The 16,398-nt window shown below is 47.5% G+C and overlaps 1 protein-coding gene and 1 long non-coding RNA gene across 3 annotated transcripts in view; both read right to left on the bottom strand.

Annotated features, from left to right (window-relative positions):
• LOC309872844 overlaps positions 1-16,398 on the bottom strand; it is an 802,828-nt gene that overhangs the window by 359,101 nt on the left and 427,329 nt on the right. The window lies entirely within an intron of this gene.
• ISY1 (ISY1 splicing factor homolog) overlaps positions 1,921-16,398 on the bottom strand; it is a 30,331-nt gene continuing 15,853 nt past the window's right edge. Inside the window, exons 7-11 of one of the 2 annotated variants that reach the window (XM_082747626.1) lie at positions 14,569-14,686; positions 8,723-8,845; positions 7,832-7,953; positions 3,063-3,149; positions 1,921-2,674 (exon numbers count right to left, since the gene is read on the bottom strand). In XM_082747626.1, the coding sequence (XP_082603752.1) occupies positions 2,567-2,674; positions 3,063-3,149; positions 7,832-7,953; positions 8,723-8,845; positions 14,569-14,686 (558 nt within the window). In that variant the 3' untranslated portion in view covers positions 1,921-2,566. The remainder of the gene's footprint in view (positions 2,675-3,062; positions 3,150-7,831; positions 7,954-8,722; positions 8,846-14,568; positions 14,687-16,398) is intronic. The other variant, XM_082747627.1, reaches the window with a different exon arrangement.

Here is a 16,398-nt window from a genome sequence, read left to right as displayed (position 1 = left end):
ACACAAGTGTCACGGGGGTCAGAGTACAGGGCGGGTGGGGATACATGGGGAGGAAGCCCAGCCTAAGGCCTGGATGGTGCTAGTCTGATGAATCTTAAAGCAAACCAAGAGGAAGACTGATGTTTTACTTGTAAGAAAACCAGTGGGGTGAGCAAAAGGGAGGGAAGTCTATGGAAATATGGAGAGTCGCCTTTTTGGAAACTTCAGGCAAAGCCAAAGCTAGTATAAACCACGAAACAGATTTTGTCAACAAACTCAAGGCTCCCAGAACTGGCTCTTTTGTCTCTGAGCAATGAACTGGGCCAAGGAACCACATCCCCACCAGTGATGACACCTGCCCAGCAGATTCCTCTGCTGTTGCAGGTCCAGAATGGGAGCCCTGCAGAGATCTTCCCTCTCTGGCCTCTCGCAGGGCAAGTAGCCAGGGCCTCTGGGACAGGAAGAAGCCTGGGGTCAGGGCCATCTCTGCCAAGGACACCTATAGGACATGGTGCTAGGTGCTTTCCCACCCAGCCTCGGTTTCCTCAGTTATGGGACACTCATTCCTGTCTGCCTACGTCCCAGCAAGCCACTGCAAGACCCTAGCTGGGACAGGCTCTGTATACTGCGGGGCTGGAGCAGGGGCTCCTGTGTCTGGCTCTATCCCAGGGGTTAGAAGCCTGGTAACTCCACTGACTAAGGGATGGAGGCCTGGAGCCTGGACCTTCCAGAGGGGTCACACTCCAGGCATTTCCAGTCACCTTTTCCAGGCAGAAGAAATGCCTACAGTTTGGATTTCCTGCTGTCCTTGAATGCTGGGCAGCCCCCAAGCCTACATGTGCCCTTTGGAAGAAAAACCCCCAAGGGAGTGGTCTGAGCCAGGCCACTACACATCCCAAAGAGACTGTGATGAGGGCCCTCGCTTGCCTCTGCCTGCACCGTAGCACTGCCGGACCCTGGGACAAAGTCCTGGGCTTTAAAACAGGGTAACTAAGACCAGGGGCCTAGGTCCCAGAGCTGAGCCTGGCCCTGCCCCTCCCTCCCCTGGGGGTTCCCAAAGCTGCAACCCCACCTCCCCCTGCTCCCTACACACATTCACCCAGGGGCTCAGCTAAGGGGGGGACAAGCCAGCCCTTCCCTGAGGGAAGCCAGGAGGCAAGGTGCCCCCACCCCAGTCACACCCCCCCTCTCCTCACCCTCTGTTGCCTTTCCCATGCAGCCACATCCCCCTGCCCCCAGCCTCTGCCTGCCCTGCCTCCTGCCTCCTGTCTCCACATCCAGCTCCACACACCCTCCTAAGGCAGGTGACACATTGCCTGGTTCAAACTCTTGCTAGGATCTGCACAGCTCCCTCAAGGGGCCTATCTGGGTTGGCCATGGCCTGGCTAGCTTCTCCCCTGACACTCACCACCCTCAGCCACATGGGGATTTGGCATTCCCTGACCCCGCTGTTCCCCTGACAGGCAGACCCCCCCAGACCTGCCCAAAGAGCCCAACTCCCCCGTGTCACAGGCTTCCCCAAGCAGGGCCACCTGTTGACACACAGTCCAAGTTGGGGCCCGGACCCAAAGGACAGCCCCCTGGTCCTGATGCTGACTCCCAGACTCTCCCAGGATCCCTACAGAGTACATGGAGCACCCCCCACCCCGACACACACACAGCCCTGGAGACTGCTGTGTCCCATCTCTACTGGAAAGAACAGACCCAGCCCAGAGGGCAGCCTTGGCTCTGACTGTAGCTTCCTGGGCATCCGTGGTGTGCTCTGACCCAGGCCACCTTGGGGACCTCCCCAGCCTCTGCCCTGAGAGGGAGCCCGGAATGTGTCCCACCCCTCCCACACCCGGGCCTTGTACTTCGGGTCTCTGGTCCCAGCAGGGACTCTGCACCAGGCATCCCACTGCACCTCAGTGCGCTTCCAGGAACAAGCTGCAGACATGGAAGTTTCCCTTTCATATAAAAATCTTTAATAAAATAGCTCTCTTCTGAACGAGTCGTAAGACAGAAGTAACGAACTGAAACTCCTGCCACCTGGGCAGAAGGGAAGGAGGCAGGCTGAGTGGGCCACAGACAACTGGGGGCAGAACCTGACCCAAAAGGAACAGCCCTGGCTGGCAACTGACATGTGACTATGGGCCCAGGGTTGACACATTTTGTCATTTTTCAAGAGGAGGTAGCAATACGTCTTTTTAGGAAAAACTGCATCTTTTTAATGGCAGTCATAAATTGACCTCCCTCCCCAGCGATGACAGTAGAAAGCTAAGTAAAACACAGGCCGTCTGTGAGCAGCCTGTTTTACACACTCCGGATAAAAATAAGTGGGTTCCTACAATAGCAAAACATTTGTACAAAAGTGACAGCTGAACGGGTTCAGTACGCAGACAGCCTGCCAGCGAGGCCCAGGCAGCCCCTCCCTTCAGATCAGGAGAGGGGGGTTAGGAAAAAGAGGGGAAGTAGTAGGAAGACTCGAAGCACTAGCCAGCCTGTCTGCGATCCCAGGACAGCAGAGTGCGGTGGGCTCACCAAGGGCCACCGGGGGATGATGGTCTTCTGTCAGATTTTCAGACCCTGAGCAGGTCTCAGCTCAGCCCTAGTAGCCCAGAAGTCTCTTGGCCTCTTCGCTCTGGGCCTGCAGGGTCTCACTAGCATACTTCTGGAGGAGTTCCATCTTCTTCCTCCGTACCAGGGCCTCCTCGATCTGTGGATGGCAAGAAGAAAGGGCTCATCCTTTACTCCTCCGAGAGGCCCTCCATACCTTGCTGGAACCTGGCCAGGAGGGAGTGCCCAGGACAGAGGCCACTGAGGAGCCAAAACCCAGAGGCATCTACCCAAGCCCCACTCTTCCCCACCGGAAGTGTGGGAACACCGTGTGACAGTATCCCCTAAAGCAGACAAGGGCCTGCCTCCTCGGAAGTCCACACCCTGTTGTGAGCAGAGCAACCTGTGTGGTCGGAGTCAGAGCTGCCCTAATGGACAGGAAGGCCGAGGCAAACCCGGTCCCCCACTCCGTGCAGTCTCCTTTAGAGGTGAGACCCCTGGCGCTGGAGAAGCCCCACCGGCAAGGGCAGCTCCCCGCTCTGTCCTACCTCTTGCTGGGATGGCACTGGGACGTGGGCGATGAACTTCTGCTGCCCATCTTCACCTCCTTTCTCCTGGCTGCCTTCCTCATCAGACTACAAACAGAACCCCCAAACAGTCAGTGAGCAGGAGCCTATTAAACACAGGCCAGTATCACTACAAAACTGGACATCTGTGCAGCTGCTTACAAGGAAGAAACAAAAGGAAAGAGGAAGCTCAAGGCTCAGAAAGACATGAAGAAGCACCACTGACTATATATTTGTTTATTTTAATTTTTTTTAATTTTTTTTTTTAAGTATTTTTTTTTAAGATTTTATTTATTTATTTGTGAGAGAGAGAGAGTGAGAGCGAGCACAGGCAGACAGAGTGGAAGGCAGAGTCAGAGGGAGAAGCAGGCTCCCTGTGGAGCAAGGAGCCCGATGTGGGACTCGATCCCAGGATGCTGGGATCATGACCTGAGCCGAAGGCAGCTGCTTAACCAACTGAGCCACCCAGGCGTCCCTAATTTTTTTTAATTTTATTTATTTATTTGAGAGAGAGAGAGAGAGAGATCACAAGGAGGCAGAGAGGCAGGTAGAGAGAGATGGGGAAGCAGGCTCCCCACTGAGCAGAGAGCCCGATGCAGGGCTCAATCCCAGGACCCTGGGATCATGACCTGAGCCGAAAGCAGAGGTTTAATCCACAGAGCCACCCAGGCACCCTATTTTTACTTTTTTTTAAAGATTTTATTTATTTGACAGAGAAAGAGACACAGCAAGAGAGGAAACACAAGCAGGGGAGTGAGGGAGGCGGGAGCAGGCTCCTCACTGAGCAGGGAGCCTGATGCGGGGCTCCATCCCAGGACCCTGGGATCATGACCTGAGCCGAAGGCAGGCGCTTAACCCACTGAGCCACCCAGGCACCCCCACCATTAACTATTTAAAGAGCAATGAGGGGCGCCTGGGTGGCTCAGTGGGTTAAAGCATCTGCCTTCGGCTCAGGTCATGATCCCAAAGTCCTGGGATCGAGCCCCGCATCAGGCTCTCTGCTCAGCAGGGAGCCTGCTTCCTCCTCTCTCTCTGCCTGCCTCTCTGCCTACTTGTGATTTCTGTCTGTTAAATAAATAAATAAAATCTTTTAAAAAAATTAAAAAAAAAATAAAGAGCAATGAAACAATGTGTAAATGATGCCACCTTTTGTCTGAGGAAAGAAAACAGGAACAGAAACTAGCGAGAGCTATGAGAACCAGGCGCATCTCTGCACTAAGAGACCTATAGAATTTTTGTTGATCTTTATATATTTTTTTTTCTTTTGAACCTCATACATGTTCTCTATTTTGTTTAATGAAGATCACATAGAGAAAAAAAGGCCAACTCAGAGGCTGCACTTAAGTCAAGAGAGATTACTAATCACCTAAGGAAATACTGTGGCTTGGGAGACCCGAGCAGCAAGGACCCCTGGGAGGCCCTTGGTGGCCCGCACTGGCCTCTTGGCACACCCTTCAGTGGAACGTCTTGGATGCTGCTGGCAGGAGGGTAAACGCACCTAGCACCCCAGGAAATGGTTCAGCCGCATCTTCTGAAGCCTAGCATGTGCCTCCCTTACAACCTGATAATTCCGCTCCTCCATGTACACGCAACATAAACGGCTCCCTGTGAACGAGGAAGGCCACAGCAGCCTCATTTGGTACTGAATGAGGTACTAAACAGATTCCCATGACCATGAGACACTAAAGAGTATGCATGATTCCACCGACAAACGTCAAGTTCAGAAATAGGTAAGAGCTTAAGGGTTATCCAAGGTCAGGAGAGTAACACCCAGTGGGGCAGAAGCAAGCTTCTAGGGTGCTGGTCATGGTCATGTTGTTTCATGACTGGGTATTTGCTCCATGGGGTTGTTTGCCTTGTGAAAATGCACTGACCGGGCACCTGGGCGGCTCAGTGGATTAAGCCACTGTCTTTGGCTCAGGTCGTGATCTCAGGGTCCTGGGATCAAGTTCCGCATCGGGCTCTCTGCTCAGCAGGGAGCCTGCTTCCTCCTCTCTCTCTCTGCCTGCTTCCCTGCCTACTTGTGATCTCTCTCTGTCAAATAAATAAATTAAATCTTTAAAAAAAAATAAAATAAAATGCACTGACCTGCCCACTTACCACTCACATACTTCTCTCTATATGGAATCTACCCAGCAATAAAAGGGAATTAACTCTTGAACCCAACAATTCCGATGGATCTCAAGGGCACTGTGCTGAGTGTCGGAATCATCCTCAAAGGTGACATAAGGTATGATTTCATTTATGAAACATTCTCAAAATGACAGAATTATAGATAAAGAGAACAGACTGGAGTTTGCCAGAGGTAAGGGATGGAGGAAGGAGGGAGGTGTGACTCTAAGGGAGCAGTGCAGAGAGGGAACAGCTCTGTATCTTAACTGAAATGGTGTTTACAGGGGCACTTGGATGGCGCAGTCAGTTAAGTGACTAACTCCTGGTTTTGGCTCAGGTCCTGATCTCAGGTTTGTGAGCTCGAGCCCCACATTGGGCTCCGTGCTGAGCAGAGCATCTGTTTAAGACTCTCTCTCCCTTTCCCTCTGCCCTCCCCACCGCACATGCTCTAATAAAGAAATCTTCACAAAAAAAAGAGAGAGAGAGAAAGAAATGGTGGTTACACAAATCCACACGTGATAGAAGACACCAAACTCTATGTACTCATTACCCCAACTCTGTCCTGCAGCGTGGACTGTACTATAACTCTGGAAGATGTAACCATTGGGGAAAACTGGGTGAAGGATACACAGTGCTACCATTCCTGTAAATCATTTAAAACAACAACAACAACAACAAAAAAAAAAACACTTGGGGCACCTGGATGGTTCAGTGAGTGAAGTGGCTGCCTTCGGCTGGGGTCATAATCTCAGGGTCCTGGGATTGAGTCCCACAACAGCCTCCCTGCTCAGTGGAAAGTCTGCTTCTCCCTCTGCCTCATGCTCGTTCTCTCCTCTCTCTCAAATAAGTAAATAAAATCTTAAAAAAAAAAAAAAAAAAAACCACAATAACCTTTGGAGGCCTGCCACTGCTCTCCGGATAAAGGCAAAGCCTCCTCCCTATAGAGCTGGGGCGCTCACTTGTCCTGCCTTGCCCCTCTCTCCCACCTCCTCTCTCTCCCCACCAGCAGCCCACACTGTGCTTCAGCCACATGGGCCTGTCCTCTGTCCCCCAACTCCCACAGTGTCTCTCAGTACATGCTGTTCCCTTCTGCCTGGAACACTCTTCCCTCACCGCCTCTCACTTGGTTAACTTCTCCTGATCTTCCAGGCCTCGCTAAATGGGCTGCTCCCCAGGAAAGGTTTCACTGCCACTGTCTCAGAGCTGCTGTGACAGCCACTGTTTTCCACTGATTCTACCCACTGGACTGTCTCCTCACTGACTTTAAGCTATAAGCAGAGCTCCATTACTGCTGTGGCCCCAGCATGGGCCCGGCTCACAGTAGCCACTAATTAAGGCAACAGCTGCTAAAAGAACAGATGAATGTTTGCAGCTAAAGAAGACCTTCCTAGGTACGGGCGCCTGGGTGGCTCAGATGGTTAAGCATCTGACCCTCGATCTCCACTCAGGTTTTCATCACAGGGTCTTGAGTTCAAGCCCTGTGCTGGGTTCCACTTAGGGGGAAAAAAAAAAGGAAAAAGGAAGGGAGGCAGGAAGAAAAGAAAAAACAAGACAAGAGAAGAAAATACAAGACCAGACGAGACCTTCCTAGGGCATGCTGCCACTTCAGTGGATATGCCGCTGAAGCAAGCACATATGCCAGCTTATTTCAAATGCTTCACTCTTCCCACTGCTCATCAGCCAAACCTGCCCAGAAGCCTGAGGTCAGCTATATCATGTGTGATGCCAACAAGTCGCTAACCTCTGAGACTGCTTCTTTGCCACCCGTATCACAGCAAGCTCCTCATACAGGCCCTGACCTACCGCCCACACAGCGGTAACGCCCCTTCCCTTCTCAGTCCAGCAAATCCACTTCATTCTCTCTGGATGTGTCAAGGAGTGAGGCCTGCATGGCAGGCCCCTCAGGAGAGCCTGGAACTAGAAGGCTCTGGCTTCGAGGCAGGACCACAGCTCCACCCTTGGGGTGACCTTCTGCATCAAAGCCTTGTCTGCTCTGGGTGGGTTTCTATCTCTACCCTGGAGGGATGGGGGGGTGTTAAGATTGCAGCAGAGCTCCTGGACCGGCATCTAAAGAGAAATGACAAGACCTACTGCTGACACCTTGAGCTCAGACTTCCAGCTTCTAGAACACTGAGTAAACCCATTTCTGGTGTTTAAGCATCTCCATCTGTGGTACTTTATAAAGTAAAAGCAACTAATGCAACAGATCTATAATTGCGCTTGAAAACACAGTAACAATAAATAAGTGAACAGATAAATAAGAAGGAAAAATGGGGATGGGGCTGAAAATCATATGGCTTCCCAAGTGTTTAGAAGTTGGGTAGCAGTATATTCAGGGGGACCTACATCTAAGAAGCAGGAAAGTAATTCTGGGTGTAAAGCACAGATTACAGAGTGTTCTCACACTCTCATAGCCATTCCCTTCTGGAACCCTCCCTGGGATGCGCGAGGTAATCCTCATACCCATCTTCCAGGTAAGGAAGAGGAGTTCCCAGCCAGAGAGCTGGGCTTTGACCCTGATCTCTCCCCAGTGAGCTGAGGCTTCCTACCGCCCCACCGATTCCCCCAAGGTCCAGTCTTGCCGGTGGCTTGGAGCAGAAGGCAGTGAGGACCAGTCCCCCCACCCCCACCCACAGTACCTCCTCCTCAGTGACAGCATATATGTTGATCTCTTCCTCCTCTTCCTCCTCCTCCTCCTTTTCTCCTCTCGCCAGCCGGGCCTCTCGCTCTGCTTTCCACTTTTCCACCAACCCGGCCCTGACTGCAGAAATAGGAGAGTCAGGCCTCTGAATTAGCTTTACCCACCATGCAGGGCAAGGCCCCGAGTCCCCTCTCAAGAGGAGCTCCCTCCACTCTGCCCTGGCAGGCAGGAGCAGGATGTGAGAGAGTCTGGTCACACCACAGCTCTGGCCGGAAGTCACAATAAGGCAGCTGTTTAGGGGACATTCCAAGATCCTCCCAAGTTCAGCAACCTGAGTGGCTTCAGGTTGACAAGGGAGACACAACTGTACATGCTGCTGGAAACAGGCTCAGACTCCCGACCAAAGCCCTAGCTCCACACACCACTGGGAGATCAGCACTAATGATTCCTCACAGGGCTGTCATGAGGCTTCAGAACAGAGTCCAGAAAATGGTTAGCACAAGACATGGCGTGGAGGAAGTGCTCAGGGTCAGCCATCTTGCTCTGCACTGTTAATGTATTAGCTGTGTTTCAAGCAGACTGAAAAGCCACTTCGATGGGCACCAGTTCCTCAGTTCAAGAAAGGCCAACGTGGGAAGAAATCCAGATGATGAATTACGAGTGGGTGGGAAACAAGTCTGATGTCGCCCTTGGGCTTCCCCCATCTGCTGCTTCTGGCCCCACACAGCCCTGGATGGCATCGTAGTTAATGGAGGGTTCAGTCATGAGCAGACCATCAGCAATACATAAACTCGCTTCTGGCATATGGCACTATTTACAAACCCATTTTCTTAGGACAGAACGGAAACCAGATGCCATCTATAATGAAATGAGTTGCTCATAGACTTACATTTCTTCTCATAGTCCTGTTCCAAAGGCACGATGACACCATCATCTTCATCAAGGTAACCGTAGTATTCAAAATCGATTGCTTTCATGAGCTCCGCACGTGTCTTTCTTGGAGGAGGAAGAGCTAAAAGAAACAGCACCAACTTAACTAAATCACCACAATCACACTCGGGCCTGCATCCCATACAATGTTTCTCAGCCAAGGGAGTACGCTCAAGAAAACACCATGATGGGCGCCTGGGTGGCTCATGGGATTGGGCCTCTACCTTCAGCTCAGGGCATGGTCTCAGGGTCCTGGGATCGAGCCCTGCATCAGACTCTCTGCCTAGCAGGGAGACTGCTTCCTCTCTCTCTGCCTGCCCCTCTGCCTACTTGAGATCTCTCTGTCAGATAAATAAATAAAATAAAATAAAATAAAGAAAAGAAAGAAAACTCCACAACATAAGCAACTCCTATACTAGCCATAGAACTACGTTAAGTGGTACAACCCACCCTTTTCTCAATCAGTTTTGAAACCTTTAACCCAATTAGCCTATTTATTTATTTATTTATTTTTAAAGATTTTATTTATTTATTTGACAGAGAGAAATCACAAGTAGGCAGAGAGGCAGGCAGAGAGAGAGAGAGAGAGAGAGAGAGAGGGAAGCAGGCTTCCTGCGGAGCAGGGAGCCCGATGCGGGGCTCGATCCCAGGCCCCTGAGATCATGACCCGAGCCGAAGGCAGCAGTCCAAACCACTGAGCCACCCAGGTGCCCCCCAATTAGCCTATTTAGAAGGAATTTATCCTAACTCAAAAAACAAAAACAAAGGCAGGCAAAGCTCTATGGACGGTGATGTGCATTGTTTACAGAGTTGTGAAAACCTGGAATAACTATGGCTGTGAACGACAGGATGTGTGGGGAATGGGGTTCACTATGGCCCCCCATAGCTGTTTCACAAGGTGTTTTGATAATACAGGAAATGTCATGAGGTTTAATAAAAATGCGATGAAAAATCATAAGTATATAGATAAGACAAAAGAAACTATAAATAAACCAAAAAGATAAATGAGAAAGTCTTGAAGAAAATATTTTCAGACTAAGGGTTAGTACTCAGAGTATTTATGTAATTCTTAAAAATCGAAAGGGAGGGGGGCCCTGCCTAGCTCAGTCGATGGAGTGTTCAACTCTCTATCTCTGGGTCATGAGTTCCAGCCCCATGTTGGGTGCAGAGATTACTTAAAAATAAAAAAATCTTAGGGGCACCTAAGTGGCTCAGTCGCTTACATGTCTGCCTTCGGCTCAGGTCATGATCTCAGGATCCTGGGATCCAGCCCCACATCGGGCCCCTCCCCCACACTTGTGTTCACTCTCTCTCTCTCAAATAAAGTATTTAAAAAATTTTTTCAGACAAACCATAGAAGACTCAATCTCAAAAAACAGACTGAGGGTTGCTGGGGGGGTGGGGACAAGATAGGGTGGTAGGGATATGGATATTGGGGAGGGTATGTGCTATGATGAGTACTGTGAAATGTGTAAACCTGGCAAGTCACAGACCTGAACCCCTGGGGATAAAAACACACTATATGTTTATTTAAAAATTTAAAAATAAAAATTAAAAAAATGTTTTTTTTCAAAAATTAAAAAAATAAAAAATATATTTAAAAAATCAAAAGGGGTGGCACCTAAGTGGTTCAGTAGGTTAAAGCTTCTGCCTTTGGCTCAGGTCATGATCCCAGGGTCCTGGGATCAAGCCCTGCATCAGGCTCTCTGCTCGGCAGGGAGCCTGCTTCCCTTTCTCTCTCTCTCTATCTGCCTGCCTCTCTGCCTACTTGTGATCTCTGTCGGTCAAATAAATAAATAAAAATCTTAAAAAAAAAAATCAAAAGGGAAATGATAACCCAACAGGTGAAAGAGTAAAAACTGATCATTTCAGAAGAAAAATATTGCATGTATAAAAATTTCAATTAGGAGCGCCTGGGTGGCTCAGTGGGTTAAAGCCTCTGCCTTCGGCTCAAGTCATGATCCCAGGGTCCTGGGATCGAGCCCCATATCAGGCTCTCTGCTCAGCAGGGTGCCTGCTTCCTCCTCTCTCTCTGCCTGCTTCTCTGCCTACCTGTGTTCTCTGTCTGTCAAATAAATAAATAAAATCTTAAAAAAAAAAAAATTCAATTAGTGGGGCGCCTGGGTGGCTCAATGGGTTAAGGCCTCTGCCTTCAGCTCAGGTCATAATCCCAGGGTCCTGGGATCAAGCCCCACATCGGGCTCTCTGCTCAGCACGGGGCCTGCTTCCTCCTCTCTCCTCTCTCTCTGCCTATTTATGATCTCTGTCAAATAAATAAAATCTTTAAAAATTTTTTTCAATTAGTAACTGAATTCAATTATTAATTTCATTAGTAAATCAAGGAAATAAAAAGTAAAAATAATAAATTTTTAACCTTCAGATCTACAAAAATTTTACAATTATGGGAAACTAGAAATAGCTAAAGGTCTTCCAGTGAATGAATAGTTACATAATGTATGGCTAATTCATATCCTCTATGCTTTAATCCTTCACATCCATTCACAGAGTTCTAAGCAGAACAATGGGAGGATATCAACACAGAACATGGCACAACAGGTATGGGAGTGCCACTGGGTCTTGGCAGTCCTCCACCCATCACCCTGACACTGGTGATAGCAAATCTGTCCAACCCTGCACCACTCTTGGTCCCTGTCCTGTGACAATTTTGGCTGCACCCAGGACAGGGTACAGGGCTAAAACCTGGCTGGCTCAGAACATCGCAGCCCTCCCCATCATAGGGGCTGGTTCAAGGATGGACCTAGGATCCAATCCAAGCCAACCAGAGCAATTCTAGGAGTTTTGCTTTAACCACTTTGGGGTGGCTTACAGAGAGAAAACAAAGCATAAACTGATGATGGACCACTTGCCACCACAAGCAGAGAGCTAGAGAGAGAAACAAGCTCACAGACTGGAAGTCAAAACTAAACATGGAAGAAATGTGACCCGGTATCAGCCTTTCCTGAAGACAAACCACCCATGGGCTTTTCAGTTATGTGAGTCAATAAATTCACTTTTCTGCCTAAACAGAACTGGGGTTGAGTCATCTGTCACTTATAATGATGAAATTTAGCTGATGAAATAAGCATGTAAGTGCATTTTAAAAAAAGCCTAGAAGGGAATGTACCAAATCAGATAATTATGATTACCAGTTATCCAGGGGCACAGGGATGGGGGAGACCCAGGGGACAGTGCTATTTGAATTATACTCATTAAGACTGACTTAAGCACTTTCAGGGTACCTGGGTGGCTCTGTTGGTTAACTGTCTGCCTTCAGCTCAGATCATGATTTCAGGGTCCTGGGGTAGAGCACCCCGCTGCTTATGCCTCTGCCTGCTGTTCCTCCTGCTTGTGCACTCTCTGTCTCTAATAAATAAACAATCTTAAAAAAAAAAAAAAAAAAGACCAAAGCACTTGCCTTTCTAAAAAAATATCTACAACTGACTTTTTTAGAAAAATGCAAATTTTAAAAAGTAATTATGTACAGTATAACCTCAGTATAGGAGCCCCCTCCACATACATATTTTCATTCACATGAATTTTCTCTTCTTAAATTATTAGCTTTGATTCTTTGACCAATATGTTGGATTGTCATTTCCCTTTAAAAACTGAAGAAAATATGCCCCAACATGTCAACAACGGTCATTTATAAGATGTGAAAATATGGACAGGTTTTTTTCTGATTTTCTGTATTTTGCAACTTCTCTGTAATAAAATTATATTAATTTCATAATGAACAGCATGATACTTAAACTCTGAATTATTTTTTTTAAGATTTTATTTTTAAATAATCTCTACACCCAACACGGGGCTCAAACTCACAAGAGTCCCACACTCTACCTACTGAGCCAGCCAAGCACCCCCTATATTGTTATTATTTTTTTTTTTTAAGATTAATTTTTAGAGAGGGGAGGGGCAGAGGAAGAGGGAGAGAATCCCAAGCAGACTCCCCACTAAGCACAGAGCCTGGTGCAGGGCTCAACCTCATGACCTTGAGATCATGACCTGGGCCAAAATCAAGAGTCAGGTGTTTAGCCAACTGAGCCACCCAGGTGCACTGCCCCCTGAGTTATTTTTAAGTGTTGTTAATAAAACAGGCAAAACAGTTTGGGCATAATTAATTTTAAAAGAAGGACTTAATATAGGTAGAACTGTATTTGTATTTGTTTGCATTTTTTTTAAAGATTTTATTTATTTATTTATTTGATAGAGAGAGATCACAGTAGGCAGAGAGGCAGGCAGAGAGAAGGGAAGGGAAGCAGGCCCCCTGCTGAGCAGAGAGCCTGATGCGGGACTCGATCCCAGGACCCTGAGATCATGACCTGAGCCAAAGGCAGCGGCTCAATCCACTGAGCCACCAATGCGCCCCTGTTTGCATTTTTTAAAAGATTTTATTTATTTATTTGGCAGAGAGAGATGCAGCAAAAGTGGGAAAACAAGCAGGGGGAGTGGTAAAGGGAGAAGCAGGCTTCCTGCTTAGCGACCCAGGTGTCCCTAGGTAGAATTATATTTTTAAACAAACAGAAAAGCTGACGGGAAGGAAATGGGGCAGAATCTTAACAGTGGTGAGAATACTAGTGTCTTCTCTGCTATTCATACTTCTTTGTATAAAGAGTTCAGACTACTTTCTTTTTTTTTCTTTTTTTTTTTAATATTTTATTTATTTATTTGACAGAGAGAGATCACAAGTAGGTAGAGAGGCAGGCAGAGAGAGAGGGGGGAAGCAGGCTCCCTGCTGAGCAGAGAGCCCGATGCGGGGCTCGATCCCAGGACCCTGAGATCATGACCTGAGCCGAAGGCAGAGGCTTAACCCACTGAGCCACCCAGGTGCCCCTCAGACTACTTTCTTAAAAGGCAAAATTAAAATCCACAAACACTCCAGGTTAGTAGTTTCCAAGTGCATTTTGGAAGGCCAAGGTTTGACTGACAAGGTTTGGCCTCTCCAAGGCCATGGAGAGAGAAGGCAGGTCAGGTGAAGGGGACCAGCAGCGGGAGTCCACACAAAGCCTTTCCACTTTTTTTTTTTTTTAAGTTTATTTATTTATTTGACAGAGAGAGAGATCACAAATAGGCAAAGAAGCAGGCAGAGAGAGAGGAAGGGAAGCAGGCTCCCTGCTAGGCAGAGAGCCCTATGAGGGGCTCAATCCCAGGACCCCAGGATCATGACCCGAGCCGAAGGCAGAGGCTTAACCCACTGAGCCACCCAGGCGCCCCAGCATTTCCACTTTTCTCCATTTATACCTCCTGGGGTTTGGCCCAAGGTTGTACGTGTTCTTCAGGTAGGGCTTTTCAACTAATAAGTAACTGAAACAGGAAGCTGTTTCAGTGAACATCAGAGTCTGTCCTGATAATCTAAGGAAACCTCAAACAGGGAAACATTTAGGCTGAGAGACTGGCACGTGCTAAGGGTGAGAATTTGGTGCCAGTCAATTCTTGATCCACCTCCCAGGCCCATCTGTGCGCCCTGGGCCTACAACTTCAACTACTAGTACTTACAGTTTCTCATTTGAAATCTGGGGACAATAAGGGGCACCTGGGTGGCTCAGTGGGTTAAAGCCTCTGCCTTTGGCTCAGGTCATGATCCCAGAGTCCTGGGATCAAGCCCTGTATCAGGCTCTCTGCAGAGAGCCTGCTTCCCTTCCTCTCAAATCTGGGGACAATAATTCTGACATCACTGCAGAGCACCTGAGGAACAATACAGGAAGAGCACCTAGCCTACAGGTGTGTTATGATGATCACTAGCAATCAGAGGCTAAAACCTACATTACATCATCACAAACTATATCACAAACATTAACAGTTACTTACGCTCTTTTTCAAAAAGCTCTCTGACACCAGGCAAATCTTTAGCTGCTCCAAAGTACTTGTAACCTCGATTTCCTGGGACTTCTTTCCCTTCATGATCCAGCATTTTAGGGCCAACTTTCTTATTGGGAAGGAAAAAGAGAAAATGGATCTGATCTTTTAGTTCACATATTTGCAAATATACTTGAATGTGGGAAAACACTGATGTACAGAGAAAAATATTTAGGTCCATTTTTTTCATAAATTAAAATCAGCCTAAATTAAAATAAAATAAAATCAGACTAAATACCTAAGAGCACAAGGACGATTTATGTAAATTTCAGCATACTCAAGGATGGAAAATATTCTATGCCTTAAAAATGATGATTCTTGGGGCGCCTGGGTGGCTCAGTGGGTTAAGCCTCTGCCTTTGGCTCAGGTCATGATTTCAGTGTCCTGGGATCAAGCCCCACATCGGGCTCTCTGCTTGGCAGGGAGCCTGCTTCCTCCTCTCTCTCTGCCTGCCTCTCTGCCTACATGTGATCTCTGTCTGTCAAATAAATAAATAAAATCTTTAAAAAAAAAAAATGATGATTCTTATGAAACTTTCGTATCACCTTAGGATAACACTTATGATATGACCCAAGTGACAAAAGCTTAAAGAAACAATTGCAAACAACTTCAATGACAAGGCAGTAAAAGACAAATGAGATACATCCTGAAGAGAGAAATCTAACCATCAAAGATGATCATATCAACAGCTACATGTAGTATGTGACCCTGGACTAGGTCCTGTCTTAGAGGGGCAAATGCTAAAAAGGAGATTACTGGGAGAATCAGTGAAACAGCCAAGAAGGATGGATAAAATGATTGTATCAAAGGTAAATGTCTTGGGGCGACTGGGTGGCTCAGTCAGTTAAGTGTCCACCTTCAGCTCATGTCATGGGACCCCAGAGTCCTGGGATCGAGCCCCACATCAGTCTCCCTGCTTGGCAGGAAGCCTGCTTCTCCCTCTCCTGTTCCCCTTGCTTGTGCTCTCTCTGTCAAAAAAAAAAAAAATCTTAAAAAAAAAAGTTAAATGTCTTACACTTGATAATTCCACCATGGTTATGTAAGGAGAACGTTCTTACTCTTAGAAAATACACAGAGAGGGGCGCCTGAGTGGCTCAGTCAGTTAAGCATCTGCCTTCGCCTCAGGTCATTATCTGAGAGTCCTGGGATCGAGCCCTGTTTCCGGTTCCCTGCTCAGTGGGGAGCCTGCTTCTCCCTCTCTGCCTGCAGCTCCTCCTGCTCGTGTGCTAACACACACACTCTCTAATAATTAAATAAAATCTTAAAAAAAGAAATTACAGACAGAGCGAGGAAAAAAGAAAATATACACAGAGATATTAAGTATTAAGGGATAGGAAACATGATGTATTTAAGCTTCAAATGGTTCAGAAAAAATAAATCTGAAGGGACACACAGAAAATGACAAAGTAAATCTGGCAAGTAAATCTGTATGAATGGTATATAAGAATTCTCTGTACTAATTTTCCAACTCTCTCAAAAATGCTTTTTAAAATAGTGATACAGGGATGCCTGGGTGGCTCAGTTGGTTAAGCAGCTGCCTTCGGCTCAGGTCAGGATCCCAGCGTCCTGGGATCGAGTCCAACATCAGCCTCCTTGCTCGGCAGGGAGCCTGCTTCTCCCTCTGCCTCTGCCTCTGCCTGCCATTCTGTCTGCCTGTGCTCGCTCCCCCCCCCTCTGATAAATAAATAAATAAATCTTTAAAAAAATAAAATAAAATAAAATAGTGATACAAATGACTATTTTTTTAAGATTTTATTTTTATTTATTTGACAGAGAGAGATC

Source organism: Mustela nivalis, assembly GCF_964662115.1.
Source record: "Mustela nivalis genome assembly, chromosome: 1".
NCBI classification, from domain to species: Eukaryota; Metazoa; Chordata; class Mammalia; order Carnivora; family Mustelidae; genus Mustela; species Mustela nivalis.
The sequence above is the reverse complement of the archived record's forward strand: the minus strand, read 5'-3'. Positions and strand labels throughout refer to the sequence as shown.